This window comes from Staurois parvus, unplaced genomic scaffold (genome assembly GCF_062004578.1).
Source record: "Staurois parvus isolate SC_StPar_1 unplaced genomic scaffold, SC_StPar_1.0 ptg000095l, whole genome shotgun sequence".
Lineage (NCBI taxonomy): Eukaryota > Metazoa > Chordata > Amphibia > Anura > Ranidae > Staurois > Staurois parvus.
Window position 1 is genome coordinate 2,799,691 of NW_028317891.1, and position 17,810 is coordinate 2,817,500.

The 17,810-nt window shown below is 45.2% G+C and overlaps 1 protein-coding gene across 1 annotated transcript in view; it reads left to right on the plus strand.

Moving 5' to 3' along the window:
• The first annotated feature begins 425 nt into the window (after nucleotides 1-425).
• The window catches only part of GAP43 (growth associated protein 43), a 159,061-nt gene continuing 141,676 nt past the window's right edge, over nucleotides 426-17,810 (plus strand). Inside the window, exon 1 of the mRNA XM_089670762.1 lies at nucleotides 426-717. Within this exon, the coding sequence (XP_089526888.1) occupies nucleotides 688-717 (30 nt within the window). The 5' untranslated portion in view covers nucleotides 426-687. The remainder of the gene's footprint in view (nucleotides 718-17,810) is intronic.

The window sequence follows — 17,810 nt, forward strand, 5'->3', positions numbered from 1 at the left end:
GTGTCAGTGGGGTGACATTCTCCCCCTCTCCTATGATGTCATAGCCAATGACCTCACCCCCCCCCCCCCCATTCGTTCCTCCATCTCCCCCACCATCACCTGAACAATGGGATCCTCAGGCAGCAGCGAGTGGTCCTGGGCGGTCCACACCCTGCTCCGCTGTCTGGAGACACATTATGTGAACACGACAAGACGGGAGGGAGAGGATAGAAAAAGGGATGGGTGAGGGGGGTCCAAACGACAAAAGTATGTAAAAAAAAAAAATTTAAAGGAAAAAAAAAAAAACCCTTCTTTTCTGTAGAGGGAAAGTCGCAGTAATTGGGTACAGATTGTCGGCGTTTAAATATTCATGATGGGGGACTGGGAGGAGGAAGAAGAGGGGGCTGACAAGGCTGGGGAGGGCTTGGGAAGAGGAGAGGCGAGCAGTCAGTGAGCCAGTGAAGAAGAAGTCTACAGTGGAAGATCCAGGGAGCGAGTGAGAGAGAGAGAGAGAGAGAGAGAGACAGGGCGTGCATGTGTGTGATGTGCAGAAGGAAGCATTTCTTCAGTTCCAGCTAGCCCCCTGCTGTATGTGTGAGAGAGCGTGCCTGCGTGTGTGAGCGAGAGAGGGGGCGACAGAAGGCGCACAGAGAGGAAGAGAAGAAGGAGAAAGGACGGAAGGAGGAGAGTAGACCAACCAATTCAACCATGCTGTGCTGTATGAGAAGGACTAAGCAGGTAAAACCTTCCCCCACCTCCCTATAGATTCCCCCTTTTTGGACGGCGTATCGAAGCCTTAGACCATGGCAAGCGAGCGGTGGGGAGGGGGGCTTCCCTCTCTTCCAACACCTACCAACACCCGTGTCACCCAACTGGAAATTTTTCATTTAAAAAACCTTTTCTTGCAAACTTTTAAAATGGACGACGGTGTTCGAAACGCCCTACCGGTCGCTCGTCTTGTTCCGTTATCCTTTTTTTATTCCTGATCTAGCTACCTTTTTACAAACCGGACCGGTAGTAAGTTGGGCTAGGTGGGCATCTTTCCTTTTTTATTTTTTAACTGTTTCTTTTTTTTTTTTACAATGTAACGAGACCCCCCCCCAATCCCTCCTGGGGTAGGAGGATTACAGGCACGTCTGGAGGATGAGCGGAGAGTAGGATTAGACCTGTTGTTTTATTAAGGGGGGAACAATGAGCTGGATGCTAAAGCAATTAAGCGTGGAGAATTATATTAAGTGCGGGGTGGAGAATTTTCCGGGGGGGGGGGGTTAGGAAATAAAAAAAGGGGGTTTTCTCTTAGGGATGGAATAGGCGTTTGCATGCAATACCGGTCTTGATGCTGAAACAGCTGGGAGACAAGCGTGCAGCAATGGACCCCGCCCCTGGTCCATGCCGAAGGGGGGAACCTGTTAGCATCCAAAGGAAGGTGACGGGTGCAAGTAACAGCTAGGGTGACACCTGAGAGAGAAAAAATATGGCATGGGTTTAAATATGATCTGTTGGAAATTGGAGATGTCTAATGGTATCAAAAACTGCAAATGGGGAATTGCAATTGGCAAGCTGCACAGTGCACATTGCAAAAAAAAAAGCGAAAATTTAAAATAAAATATAAAAATGGAATCACGGTTAAAACACATATTTAGGTCTGCATTTTGATTGCAAGCATCCTTTTTTTTTTTTGTCATCCATGGACGAATAGCAGTAGACTTGTGTAACAAGTGGCTGATCAATGTGCAATTTGCATTTCCCCGGCACTTGATTGCAATTTAGTGATTTCCCATCTTAAAGGGTTTCTCTGTAGACTAAAAGAATTTTCATGGACAAAATGGGCTTTTAAAAATTCTGACGTGGCGTGGCCAAGATCTGCATGGTTTACAGCTGGAGAATATTAAACAGAATATAAAAGGCTATAGTGCTGCTTAGTAAGATGACGTTACGCCAACGCCCCCCCCCCCTTCCCCTTTAGATATATAGGCAATGATGAGAGTGAAATCCTTTGATTGATGGGTTTTGGACCTTGCCCGATTTGGCAGTGGACAATGTGGGTTGATTGCACCTGTGTACTCGGCAATTGCATTCATTATAACCATCCCCCTTAGGATTTGGCTCGAGTGTGTTGTTCTCCATGGTTGTGGTCCCTCTTGGTGATGAGAGGGTTAAAGGTGTGGCTGGAAGCTGTGCATCACTTGTGGAATGGTGAAAGGAGCCGGCAGGGTGGGGTTTGCCGGGAGCAGAGAATGATGGAGGTGCTGGGGGAAAAAAAAAGGAAAAGACCTGGCTGGTTAATATGGAGCTGGGTGTGCTGGATTCTATGGGTTTTATAAAATTGGTTGTGATGAGAACATCATCATTCAGTTGAAAACTGTAATTAGAGATAACTCAGACAATGCATGTGCTCATTATGTTGGTGGTGTTGATGATTGATAGTTTAGGTTCGGTCAAATAAGTTAATTGCTGGTAACTTAGTATCCATTATCTATCTATCTATCTATCTATCTATCTATCTATCTATCTATCTATCTATCTATCTATCTATCTATCTATCTATCTATTATCTATCTCATATCTATCTATCTATCTATCTATCTATCTATGCATCTATCTATCCATTATCTATCTATCTATCTATCTATCTATCTATCTATCTATCTATCTATCTATCTATCCCTTTATCACACACTCTATATATCTATATATTTAGATATTAAATATTAATCTGCCTATCTTCCTGTCTTTTTATCTCTAAGGATCTATCCTCCTCTTTTCTCTTCCCTTTCCCCTATCTCTCCCTCTCTTCCACATCTGTCTCTCCATCCACCCATCTCCCTCCCTGTCCTTCTCTGTCTTCCTTTCTCTCTTCCTCTATCCCTCTCTTTTTCTGTCTATCTGTCTCCCTCCCTCTCTTTCTCTATCCATCTCTCTTGCACTCCTTTGCCCATTCTCACTCTCTAAACCTTCCATTTCCCTTCATCTTCCCTCCCCTCTTTCCATGATCCTCTCGAAGAGTTTTACCTCTGTCATTACACATGACGTTGCATGCACTTACTTGATCAGCAATATCTATCAAGATGCATTTCCGTACCAAACTCTGCGTTGATATGAAATAAGACCTTTGATTAGCCTTGATAGCTTCAGCGGACGGTTAAGTGAAGAACCAAATCACCGATTTATAAGTAGCCTTACACCTTTGATGGTCATTAAATTTCATTGTCTTCCACCTTATGGTTCAGATGTCCCCCGCCCGTTCTATAAGGGTCTTTATGGCATGGCACCTGGCATTATGCCTTACACCTTTGATTGAACATTGATGATCATTCAATCTCATTTTCTTCTACCTTATGGTTCACATGTCCCCAGCCCGTTCTATAAGGGTCTTCATGGCATAGCACCTGCCGTCATGCCTTACACCTTTGATTGAACATTGATGATCATTCAATCTCATTTTTTTCCACCTTATGGTTCACATGTCCCCAGACCATTCTATAAGGGTCTTCATGGCATGGTACCTGCCGTCATGCCTTACACCTTTGATTGAAAATTGATGATCATTCAATCTCATTTTTTTCCACCTTATGGTTCACATGTCCCCAGACCATTCTATAAGGGTCTTCATGGCATGGCACCTGCCGTCATGCCTTACACCTTTGATTGAACATTGATGATCATTCAATCTCATTTTCTTCCACCTTATGGTTCACATGTCCCCAGCCCATTCTATAAGGGTCTTCATGGCATGGCACCTGCCGTCATGCCTTACACCTTTGATTGAATGCTGATGATCATTTTTTCTCACCGTCTTCCACTTTATGGTTTGCATGTCCCCAGTCTGTTCTATAAAGGTCTTCATGGCATAGCACCTGCAATTATGCCTTACACCTTTGATCGAACGTAATGATCATTCAATCTCATCATTTTCTACCTTATGGTTCACATGTCCCCAGCCTTTCTATAAGGGTCTTCAAGGCATGGTCCTATGCACCTGAAACCCCATCTACATCTAAAATATTTTCTTTTAGTAGAATAAAAGGGAGAAATTATGTTCTTTTAGTACTATGCAGCATTAGCTGAACTGTCTAGACATAAAACTGTTTGCTCAATGAGGGGAAGGAGTAGTGCATGGAGTGCTCACAACTCACGAGAGCAACTAATCAAAAAACATTGTTCATCATTTATGCTGATGAAAGTTGATTGGCGGAATTGCCTATTTGTGGTTCTTGCATCTTGATAAGTTATCTTCCCGATCTAGAGGAAAACTGTTGGCTTTTAAACTGTTCATTCTTGCAAAAAATGTTAATTTCCTCTTACGTCTGTTGTGTCCTAATTCTGTTCCATTTGGATACGTGATTTGCTGGCTTCTCTGGCTGAGATTTCAAGCCATTTAGATAATGAATGAACAAGATGCCACACCTTTTTTTTCTATACAGCCACAATGAGGTTCTAAGCCTGTGCGGCACTTTATGAGAGAAGCAGACAGAGGATGACACCTCATTGGTCCATCTGCTTCGTGCCAGTCAGCCTATCGCAACATAAAGCCTATCACTATACATGAATGATCTCTGCTACCCTTTCTTGAACATTCAGGCCAAAGCAAAGCAGCAAGTCATTTTTGATTAGTTGCACACATAAGGGTCGTGAAAGAGAACTCGGTGCCTATTTTGAAGAAAATAAATGGATATGTCACAAACTGGATGGTGTTGTAGATAACTGGAGAAGCTTCAAGAAAGGATTGCAAGAAATAATAAGAGAATGAGGATTTTTTTGGGATAGTTTTGAATCAAACATGAAAAAAGTGATAATAATGTAATAATGAGGTGCCGGGGAGCAAAATGCATTCTGAACGGAAAATGTAAAAGTGGATTTGCATGTGTGACGGTCTACAGTAAGTGGAATTCTTATTGGACCACGGCTGGTGTTGGGAAGTGCCATAGGGATCAAGAAAAATATAACTTTGGAGATAATATTCCTGGCAAGATAAGAAGGGACATAGATGAACATGTAGGAGGAATGACTTTAGAATGCGGAACATCTTGGCTCATTTGGGATTCCGACAAGACTTCATTACCATCTCTGAGCTCCGGCTTCATCAGAAAAATACAGTAGACCACTTTCAGAGAGATGGATCAAAGACTTTAAGGAATATCAAGACTCTTTTGAAGATGTTCTGACCATTAAAATTTGGTGCTCATTGACGTAAGAGCAAGAATTCTAATTTCTGCGATATGTGTCAAATGAAACAGGCATTAGTCAAGAATTTCATTTTGGATGATTATGAAGGATTTTTTTGTAGCTACTAATGTATTCCTCCATTCTGTTACTGTCTGGATAGACTGCCAAGTAAATCAGAGGAGACATAGTGACAGAAGGAAAAAGAGGAGACAATGTGACAGAAGGAATTCCTGAGGGCTTTTTTTCTGGTGGAACGTGGAACTTGGAAGTAAGAGAAGGAAAGATTGCTTCTGAAATGAGGAGCATTTGTGGAGTCAACGGTAACCTTTTTGACTTACTGAAAGCAAAAAACAATATTTTAAGTAAGGCCAATTATGGAATTAATGGAACATTTCTTATTTTACAGAGAAGCCCCATTAGGGAGGTTATGTTCCAATACCACACACTTGGGCTATTTGAGGAAAAGTCAGAATGTTTTTGAGCTGCGTGAGGAAATCAGCATGAACATAAATAAATTCAATGGAGGTTGAGCCTTGGTTTGGATTTCGCTCAGGATTCCTGCAGTAAATGACAAGCATGTTAACCAAATAGGAACCATTCTGGTAAAGAGACCTTTATGGATAACAATCAAGGAATCAACACATCCCATGGATTCGACCTACACATTCCAATTTTTCTGAAAACCCAAAAAGTTGCCCAATGGAAGCAAAGCGTGCAATAGACTATATGGGTAAAAGTATGTAGTCATCCCTCCAACGTATAGACCTGGTCTGATGAATTGAGCGTGGAGGAACTCAAATGGTCTTCACAGAGCCTCAACCATTCAGAATACCTTTGTGATTAATTGAAACACCAGCTGCTAGCCAGGTCTTCTTATCCAACATTGGTACTTGACCGCACCGATATTCTTTTGGCTAAATTGGCACAAATTCCCACGGACACATTCTAAAGTGTTGTAAAAATCCTTCCTGGAAGAGTAGAGGTTGTCATAGCTGCAAAGAGGGACCAATTCCATACTAATTCCGCTGGTTTTCGGATTTGATATCCAATTAGCTCATATAGGTGCGATGATCAGGTCTCCACAAACCTTTGGCCATATAATGTATCTTCTGTCTTAAAATACATACGTTAGTTTAGTTGAGGGCTTTTTGGCTCCAGGTTGACCTCGTCATAACTTGTACTTTTTGCTTCTCTGGTGTCAATTTGATGTAATAATTAACATGCCAGCTGTTAGGCCAGGAGGATATAAAAAGGATTACTCAGCAGTGTCAGCACTTCCTAAGTGAGATATGATTACATTCAAAATATGGATTTTCAGGAGGAAGAAGGGAGAGAAACCAGAATCTGAACATAGGCCAAAGCTAAATTTAAATGTTAGCCTCATTTTTGTTGAGGAATGGAAAAGGCTACTTATAACAATACAAATGGGTGCCTGGTTGGACATTATTCATGGCAAGCCAACCCAGCACAAACCCCACCTCCTCCATATTGTCTTGAAGTATGCATGTGCCCCTGGAGATAACATGCAGTACTCTTGAGGATGTAAACATGCTGAAGGACGCGTATAGGCAAGTCTATTCTAAGTAGCTTTCCTTAGACAATAAACAAAGTGACTGCTTAGACACCAAAGTGACTGCTTAGACACCGGAGCAAGAGACTGCTTAGACACTAGACCATGTGACTGCTCAGACACTGGACCAAGTGACTTTTTAGACACCAGACCAAGTGACTGTTTAGACACCAGACCAAGTGACTGCTGAGATACCAGACCAAGTGACTGCTTAGACACCAGACCAAGTGACTGCTGAGATACCAGACCAAGTGACTGCTTAGACACCAGACCAAGTGACTGCTGAGATACCAGACCAAGTGACTGCTTAGACACCAGACCAAGTGACTGCTGAGATACCAGACCAAGTGACTGCTTGGACACCAGACCAAGTGACTGCTGAGATACCAGACCAAGTGACCGCTTAGACACCAGACCAAGTGACTGCTTAGATACCGGACCAAGTGACTGCTTAGACACTGGACCAAGTGACTGCTGAGATACCAGACTAAGTGACTGCCCAGACACCGAACAAAGTGACTGCTCAGACACTGGACCAAGTGACTGCTTAGTCACTGAACAAAGTGACTGCTTAGACACTGGACCAAGTGACTGCTTAGACACCGGACCAAGTGACAGCTTAGACACTGGACCAAGTGACTGCTGAGATACCAAACCAAGTGACTGCTGAGATACTGGACCAAGTGACTGCTGAGATACCAGACCAAGTGACTGCTGAGATACCAGACCAAGTGATTGCTGAGATACTGGACCAAGTGACTGCTGAGATACCAGACCAAGTGACTGCTGAGATACCAGACCAAGTGATTGCTGAGATACTGGACCAAGTGACTGCTGGGAAACTGGGCCAAGTGACTGCTTAGACACCAGACCAAGTGACTGCTTAGACATCGAACAAAGTGACTGCTTAGACACCAGACCAAGTGACTGCTGAGATACCAGACCAAGTGACTGCTTAGACACCAGACCAAGTGACTGTTGAGATACCAGACCAAGTCACTGTTGAGATACCAGACCAAGTGACTGCTTAGACACCAGACCAAGTGACTGCTGAGATACCAGACCAAGTGACTGCTTAGACACCAGACCAAGTGACTGCTTAGACACCAGACCAAGTGACTGCTTAGACACCAGACCAAGTGACTGCTGAGATACCAGACCAAGTGACCGCTTGGACACCAGACCAAGTGACTGCAGAGATACCAGACCAAGTGACTGCTGAGATACCGGACCAAGTGACTGCAGAGATACCAGACCAAGTGACCGCTTAGACACCAGACCAAGTGACTGCTTAGATACCGGACCAAGTGACTGCTGAGATACCAGACTAAGTGACTGCTCAGACACCAAACAAAGTGACTGCTCAGACACTGGACCAAGTGACTGCTTAGTCACTGAACAAAGTGACTGCTTAGACACTGGACCAAGTGACTGCTTAGACACCGGACCAAGTGACTGCTTAGACACTGGACCAAGTGACTGCTGAGATACCAGACCATGTGACTGCTTAGGCACCAGACCAAGTGACTGCTGAGAAATTGGGCCAAGTGACTGCTTAGACACCAGACCAAGTGACTGCTGAGATACCAGACCAAGTGACTGCTGAGAAACTGGAAAAGTGACATAATCTGTGAAATGTCACCCCAACCTTCTGATACTCACCCTGATTCTCATTTCTTCCTCAGCGGGGAGAACATGCGGTCTCCTCCTATGTAACCGTTTGTGAGTCTAGTTCCCAATAGGAGCGATGTCATCACTCCTTCTAGGCTCTGACACCAGCCCACCGTGGGCCTTGATGTGTTGCAAGCAACAGAAGAAGTTTCAGTGTCTCTTTTAAAGAAAACCTATCATTGGAGATACATGGAATGTGTTTCTGGCCTCATCTTGGAAATGCTAGTTTCCTGGCTGTCATGCTAACCTTTTGCTTTCTTAAGTACAGAGATCAAAAGTTCTGACTGTACCTTACCTTTGCTGGCTGCATGTGAGTTTTAGGAATAATGGTAGACAAAGGATCAGCATGGCAGCCAGGCAACAAGCATTTCCAAAGGCAGTGGCAGCCTGAGCTTTTTTGTAGGGATTCTGCCTGCCCGTCTCAATGCAGAGGTGAAAGGGAGCTTATTTTGGATGATAATGTGAATATGATATGAAATGGATTTTTTATTTCACCTATATACAGTATATCATGAATCCCCTTAACAGACCATTTATATACATTGCAACCTCTGGTAAGTGAGAGGGTCTGCAGCAGGGGCGGACTGACCATTTGGAAACTCGGGCACGGCCCGAGGGCCCGGGGTACGTAGGGGGCCCCATGAAATGCCCATGGTACCTATTATAGGCTTTTTTGGGTGTGCTTTGAGTGTGGGCAAGGACACAGGGGCCCCATGATCCCCTGTTGCCGGGGGCCGCATGAGTTGTCAGTCCGCCCCTGGTCTGCAGGTTTTGGTCCACAAAGTTATAAAAAGAAGAAATCCCGCATCTCATACTTGTGTAGTAACTATCAAGCAGGGGCGGACTGACCCTTTGGAAACTTGGGCACTGCCCGAGGGCCCGGGCTCAGTAGGGGGCCCCATGAGATGCCCCTGGTACCTTTTTCATAGGATTTTTTAAGTTTGGGCAAGGACACAGGGACCCCATGATCCTATTCCCCAGGGCCCCCATGAGTTGTCAGTCCGCCCCGGTCTGCAGGTTTTGGTCCACAAAGTTATAAAAAGAAAAAATCCTGCATCTCATACTTGTGTAGTAACTACCAAGTACCAAGAACAAAAGGCCATGCTATGAAAGGTACAGGGGATGGCTGGAATTATGCCTCAAGCTCTGTGCAGACTGCTGGGAACAGCAGCAAGTCAGTCCCAGGAGCAGGGAATTCCATTTCTGGGTATATTCTGTGTAGAACACTCTTAATGTAAGCAGGTTCCAAAGGCTAGAAACTTGACAGGTTTTTTTTTTTTTAAATGATAGCGGCTGCAGAATGTAATAGAAAAAGTAATTTTTTTGAGCAATGATAAATGGTTTGTTTAGCAATTAAATACGTGATCTGACCAGCAAGAGCAACGGCTGTATCATCTGTTATATTGGACTAACTCTGATTAGTAGATACACTTGATGGCGCATTTCGCTTGCAAACTGGTAAAGGGGACCTTTAAGTGCAATAGTACTTAAAGAGACCCTGTCTACATTTCAACTAAAATCTTCCCATAAGTATACAGTGTATGTGCATTTAATGTATTTAACGATTGTATTTATCAGTAAACCCCTCCCTTGTGTAGACACCCAAAACCCATGAGACTGCTGCTGGGTCCCGCCATCTTTGATGTGATTTCAGCAGCCCCAGGAGACTCAGAGATGTCACTCAATTGATACTCAATGGTTGTCCCCTTCACTCACCCCCAGCAGCTACACTATATTGCCAAAAGTATTGGTCGGCCGGCCTTTCCACGTACATGAACTTTAATGGCATCCCAGTCTTAGTCCGTAGGGTTCAATATTGAGTTGGCCCCGCCCTTTCCACGTACATGAACTTTAATGGCATCCCAGTCTTAGTCCGTAGGGTTCAATATTGAGTTGGCCCCGCCCTTTCCACGTACATGAACTTTATTGGCATCCCAGTCTTAGTCCGTAGGGTTCAATATTGAGTTGGCCCCGCCCTTTCCACGTACATGAACTTTAATGGCATCCCAGTCTTAGTCCATAGGGTTCAATATTGAGTTGGCCCCGCCCTTTCCACGTACATGAACTTTAATGGCATCCCAGTCTTAGTCCATAGGGTTCAATATTGAGTTGGCCCCGCCCTTTGCAGCTATAACAGCTTCAACTCTTCTGGGAAGGCCGTCTACAAGGTTTAGGAGGGTGTCTATGGGAAGGTTGGACCATTCTTCCAGAAGTGCATTTGTGAGGTCAGGCACTGATGTCGGGGGAGGAGGCCTGGCTCACAGTCTCCGCTCTAATTCATCCCAAAGGTGTTCTATGGGGTTGAGGTCAGGACTCTGTGCAGGACAGTCAAGTTCCTCCACCCCAAACTGGCTCCTCCATGTTTTAATGAACCTTGCTTTGTGCACTGGTGGGCAGTCATGTTGGAACAGGAAGGGGCCATCCCCAAACTCTTCCCACGAAGATGGGAGCATGAAATTGTCCAAAATGTCTTGGTATGCTGACACCTTAAGAGTTTCCTTCACTGGAACTAGGGGGCCAAGCCTAACCCCTGAAAAACAACCTAACATCATAATCCCCCTCCACCAAACATTACACTTGGCACAATGCAGTCAGGCAAGTACTGTTCTCCTGGCAACTGCCAAACCCAGACACATCCAGAGAAGAGTGATTGGTCACTCCAGAGAACATGTCTCCACTGCTCTAGAGTCCAGTGGCGGCATGCTTTACACCATGGCATACGATGCTTTGCATTGCAATTGGTGATGTAAGGCTTGGATGCACCTGCTCGGCCATGGAAACCCATTCCATGAAGCTCTCTACGCACTGTTGTTGGGCTCATCTGAAGGCCACACCAAGTTTGGAGGTCTTTAGCTATTGACTCTGCAGACAGTTGGTGACTTCTGCGCACTGTGCGCTTCAGCATGCACTGACCCCGCTCTGTCATGTGATGTGGCCTACCACTTGGTGGCTGAGTTGCTGTTGTTCCCAGTTGCTTCCACTTTGTTATAATCCCACTAACAGTTGAGCGTGGAATATTTAGTAGCCAGGAAATGTCACGGATGGACTTATTGCACAGGTGACCACCTATCACGGGACCACGCTTGGAGTCACTGAGCTCCTGAGAGCGACCCATTCTTTCACCAATGTTTGTAGAAGCCGTCTGCATGCCTAGGGGCTTGATTGTATACACCTGTATCCATGGAGGGGATTGGAGCACCTGAGTCACATGATTTGGAGGGCTGGCCCAATACTTTTGGCAAAATAGTGTATCTTTTATAGTTGTTATAAAGAATAGTTATAAAAAATGGGTATTACATTGTGTTGAACTAAAATTCATTTTAGTGTATTTTTTCCTGAAAATATGTGTTTAATAACAGGGGCGGACTGACAACTCATGGGGCCCCCCAGGCAATAGGGGATCATGGGGCCCCTGTGTCCTTGCCCAAACTCAAAAAAGCCTATGAAAAAGGTACCAGGGGCATCTCATGGGGCCCCCTACTGACCCCGGGCCCTCGGGCAGTGCCCGAGTTTCCAAATGGTCAGTCCACCCCTGTTTGATAAATAGCTGTGCAAATATGCATAGGTGCTTGATTTTATACACATGTGGCCATGGTGGGGATTGGGACACCTGAATCCAATGATTTACAGGGCTGGGCCAATACGTTTGGCAATAAAGTGTATATTTAAGGATATATAGGGGAGATAAGGAGGAAGGAGAGGAGCTGGGTCAACACAGACAGTAATTAGACCCTCCCGGAAGAAGAAAGGACTATGCAATGATGTGCAAGGAGGGAGCTGTGCTAGGGAATACCCAAGTAACACCCAGTAGTATTCCCCTTCGTTCTACCCTCAACAGCTACATATAACGTTATGTAGGGAGATTAAAGGGGTGGGGGGAGCTGGGCCAGCATAGACAGTAATTAGACTCTCCCTTAAGAGGAAAGGTCTAAGTAATGATGTGCAAGGAGGGAGGGAGCTGCTCTTGGGGGTACCCAAGTAACACCCTGTGGTATTCTTCTCCACTCTACCCCCACAGCTACATAAAAAGCTATGTAGGGAAGTCAAGAAGGAGGGAGAAGAGCTGGGCCAGCACAGGCAGTAATTAGACCCTCCCAGATGAAGAAAGGACTATGCAATGATGTGCAAGGAGGGAGGGGGCCGTGTTAGGGAAATTACTTTTCCTGGAGTAGTCACATTTTCTAGCAGTTCAACATTGCAAGTGAATAAACAATACATGATGAAATTAGATGGCACGTAATCACTTAAAATACTTGATTTTTCTGTGCTTTTACCGGAACTTTTTTAAATTTAGTGACAGGGTCTCTTTAAAATGGACTGAAAAGTAAAAAATTACTAGCTCATGTTTCCAAGCAGTACCCTGAAAATTGTACCTTTTTCCTTGAACTCCTCTTGAAAATAGCTGTGTACTTCCTGTGGCTCGAGACTCATAGCTGTATATCTGCAGCACAAGATCACCTGAGGCACTGCTGCCTCTGACTGCTAGTCTCGTGAGGTTTGGAGTAAGAATGATGTCACTGTTATCTGGTGATGTCACCACTGTGCTGCTCACTGTTCTCCTTGCTGGAGGGAAAGCTGTATCTTCCAAAGTTTGTGTTTCCTCCACCTCTTCCCTTCTGGGTGTCTCTAAGCTGGTGACTAGTCCTTTGCTTCTGCTTGCCTTTTTCAGGGCACATGCTAATGCAACCCCTGAGGCTGCATTTAAGCATGTAAAGGGCCATTTTAGCATGCCTAAAGTGCTTAAATATTTTCGTAAATCAGATTTTTTTTTGTGCCCACTGACCAACACAGAGTAGGGTTTGCCAAGCTTGCCATATGGATCAATGACTATGACCAACTGGGAACCACCAGAGCAGAGCAGGCCAGGGGCGGACTGACCATTTGGGAACTCGGGCACTGCCCGAGGGCCCAGGGTCAGTAGGGGGCCCCATGTAATGCCCCTAGTAACTTTCATAGGCTTTTTTGAGTTTAGGCAAGGACACAGGGGCCCCATGATCCCCTATTATCCGGGGGCCCCATGAGTTGTCAGTCCGCCCCTGGAGCAGGCACCTGTCTTTAAAATTTGATTTGCATGTTTATGTTTTTATTATGGGGGACATATGACTCCTCCTAAGGCTACAAGCCTACAATATGGAAGCTGTGCCACGTACCATGACAGGTCCTCTTCAATGTGGTATATGAAGTATACATCTGACTCATAGGGGGTTTGGACCTCTACAGAGAGACCACTGCTTCCACACAGAGAGCATGGGGCCTTCTCTTCTGCATGCTGGCAGGGATAGGCTTTTCTACTCAGACTGTGGCAGCTTTTAACCACTTGTGGACCAACCACTGGATGGGTGACCAACCCGTACAGGCACAACGACGTACCTGTACGTCGCTGGCGTCTTCCGGGTACAGGGCCCATGCAGGCCCCACCCGCAAACAGCGGGAGTTTGTCAGCAGACCGGGACCTGTTGATTGCCTGTGTTCAGTCACCTGTGCTGACAATCAACGAACAGCTCTGCACAGAGCAGGGGCGGACTGACCATTTGGAAACTCGGGCACTGCCCGAGGGCCTGGGGTCAGTAGGGGGCCCCATGAGATGCCCCTGGTACCTTTTTCATAGGCTTTTTTGAGTTTGGGCAAGGACACAGGGGCCCCATGATCCCCTATTGCCCGGGGGCCCCATGAGTTGTCAGTCCGCCCCTTGCACAGAGGGAACAGTCTCTCTGTTTCTTCTCCCTGCAAAGCAGGGAAAAGAATCAGAGATATTTAATAAAATCAACACACGTTACACAAACTAACACTTGTTAGGCACACATTTAACCCATGGATTACCCGAGATAATAACCCCTTCCCAGCCCGTGTCATTAGTACAATTATAGTGTATGGTATTGATCACTGTATTAGTGTCACTGGTGATGTCATTGGCAGTCAGTCAGTTCCCATCCAGTCAGTGTCAGATTGCCCGCCGTACTATCACAGTGCCACTATAAGTCGCTGATCCACCATCCTTTTGTAATATATACAAAAAAAAAATCCAGTTTATAAACCATAGTTTGTAGATATTATAACTTTTATGCGAACCAATCCATATACACTTATTAGGATTTTTTTTGTACCAAAGAATACATTTTGAGCTAAATTTATGAAGGAATTTTTTTTTTTTTGGATATGTTTTATAGCAGAAAGTAGAAAATATTTTTTTAATAATTTTTTTTTAATAATTAAAAAAAAAAGCCCATTGGTGATCAAATATCACAAAAAGAAAGCTGTATTTGTGTGTAATAAATTATATTTTTGCATGACCGAGCAATTACCAGGTAAAGTAGCACAGCGCTGAAGAGCAAAAGATGGCCTAGTCATGAAGGGGGTACAACCTTACGGAGGTCAAGTGGTTAAGGAAAACCAGCTGTAAGACTTCGCACACCTTTTGTTTTGATGCACTTGGAAATTATTTAGCTGATTTCATCTGAAAGTTCAGTTGAACTTTTAAAAACTTCAATGTTAGGTTTTCCTGTTCCTCCCCTGTAGTGTAGATTCTGCCTCTGGCTGTCACTGCCGAAAAAAAGGTTCCCAGATGGACACTGCTGAAAATGACTGGCCAGCACATTGAATGGTTCCCTGAATGAAAGCTAGGAAATGCAGTTTGAGCAGTCCCTTCAATGAGAGCTCTATCCAGGGCTTTTTTTCAGCAAAAACGTAAGGAAAAGCAGTTCTGGCCCTCCAGCACTGAATGTATGTAATGATAAGGGGTGGTGGGTTGTGCTGGGTGGGGGTCTATCATTTCTGGCTGCTGGAGGATCTATTGTTACTGAGGGAGATCCATTGTTGTCTTTTGTTGATGGGGAGGTCTATTGTTGCTAATGGGGGATCTTGCTAATGGGGGATCTGTTGTTGCTGGGGGGTCTATTGTTACTGGGTGGGGATTTACTGTTGACATTGGTCTATTGTTGCTGGAAGGTTTATTGGTACTGGCTCCTTGGGGATCTATTGTTGCTGGTGGGAGTCTATTGCTTCTGGGCAGATTTATTGTTGCTGAGCGGGTATTTTGTTGCTGACTGCAGATGATCTATTCTACTATTTTTCTTGTTATCATCAAGATTCATACAAATTACTTACCACCGCAAAATTATACTTGGCTCTGTAGTCTCTAAAAAGGGTGGGGCTGGGAGGCTGGTAGGGGGTGGGACTAGAGGATGGTGCTCGAAGGTGGGTAGGGGACGGCGACCAGGGGTGACTCGGAAGGAGGAGTACCTGCACCTACTATCTGAGAAAAAAGCCCTGGTGCTATCAATGCAAAGATTTTGCAGATGGTTGGTGGGGGGGCTGCTGCCCCAGGCACAGCACCCACATGCATGCTCCAGATCAGTGGTTGGCAGCTAGCAGACTACATTCTCCCTTCTACTGGCCCATGGCTTTTTGTCTGCTCAGGCAGCTACTGCTCTCACACAGGGGCGGACTGACCATTCGAGCACTCGGGCAATGCCCAAGGGCCCAGGGTCAGTAGGGGGCCCCATGAAATGCCCCTGGTACCTTTTATAGGCTTTTGCGGGTGTGCTTTGAGTGTGGGCAAGGACACAGGGGCCCCATGATCCCCTATTGCCCGGGGGCCCCATGAGTTGTTAGTCCGCCCCTGCTCTCACACCAACCTCCAACATGCCCACTCATCACCCTTCCTTACCCCAGCCAATCACAGCCAAAATCAAAAACACATCACACATGTGCAAACACCTGGCCACTTCCAACTGCTAGAAACTAATGGCCATGCATTTGCAGTGCACCCTTCATGCCAATTAAACAGGCATGTCAGGGCACACATGGCAGTAGGTCCAACTACATCATGTTTTAGCAGCCATATGGGGTGGGGGACACAGTTCCGAAGCTTCACCCTGAGCTCTTTGATGGCCCTGTCCTGGCACTGGTTGCAGAGTCCCCCTTCTTCAATTCTCAGTAAGAACAACATATGGAATCTGGGCTGGACTGAAGTTTCAAAAGACATAGTGGGGGAGCTGGTGAAGCTGTGCATGGTAGCCAATCTAACTTCAGCTTGTTCAGCTAAGCTTTGACTACAAAACCTGGAAGCCGATTGGTTTCTATGCAGAGCTGCACTGGATTTTGCACCGTGAAGTTTTAGTAAATCTTTTCCATTGTTTCCAGAGGCGACCCGAGCAAGCACCTCTGCAGTTGGAGTGTTGGGGGGATCCTGCTACACAGACCTAGAGCGATGTCTTCTCTCTTTGGACTGAATCTTTCCCATAGTTTAGCTTGTATGAAGTTTATTTTTGCTAAAAATTGTCAGTTTAATAAATAAGCTACAAATGTACACTTCAGTCAGTTCCATTCACCTGTTTTTACACATCCCTGAAGAAGGTGGATCCTGAAACATGTTGGCTATAACTAAGGCGGTGCTCCTATTCTCTACTCTGCACTTTTCTGTAAGGCAACCATTCTCCGTCGGGGTTGCATGGAACTTCAGGATTCTTCAGGAGATGACTAGGGATTCTGTGAGCTGGGGATATATGACCTTCCTTCTGATGATGCCTGCATATTTCCAGGTCCAACACCACTTGGAACACATTCTAGTCTGTCTGTAGTGGTGGCATTCTGACCACCAAGGTAAGAGGAGCATTCTATCCCAAGACTACAATGTAAGGAATATTCTTCCTAATGACCACCAATGTAAGGGGCATTCTTCTCAATAACCAGCAATGTATGGAGCATTCTTCCCATTGATCACCAATGTAAAGAAAATTGTTCTCAATGACCATCAATGTAAGGGACATTCTTCTCAATGACCACCAATGTATGGAGCATTCTTCCCATTGATCACCAATGTAAAGAAAATTGTTCTCAATGACCATCAATGTAAGGGACATTCTTCTCAATAACCACCAATGTATGGAGCATTCTTCCCATTGATCATTAATGTATGGAGCAGGGGCGGACTGACCATTTGGAAACTCGGGCACTGCCCGAGGGCCTGGAGTCAGTAGGGGGCCCCATGAGATGCCCCTGGTACATTTTTCATAGGCTTTTTTGAGTTTAGGCAAGGACACAGGGGCCCCATGATCCCCTATTTCCCAGGAGACCCATGAGTTGTCAGTCTGCCCCTGGTATGGAGCATTCTTCCCAATGATCACCAATGTAAAGAACATTGTTCTCAATGACCATCAATGTAAGGGACATTCTTCTCAATGACCACCAATGTATGGAGCATTCTTCCCAATGACCCCCAAATGCAGGAAGCATTCTTCATAATGACCAACAATGAAAGGAGCATTTCTCTGACCACCACTGTAAGTATCATCCTTTCTACTGACCACCACTGCTGCTTTCAATGGTGGCATTCTGACCATCAATGTAAGAAAGGCATTCTATCCCAAGACTATCAATGTAAAGAGCATCCTTCCCAATTGCCACCAAAGTAAGGAGCATCCTT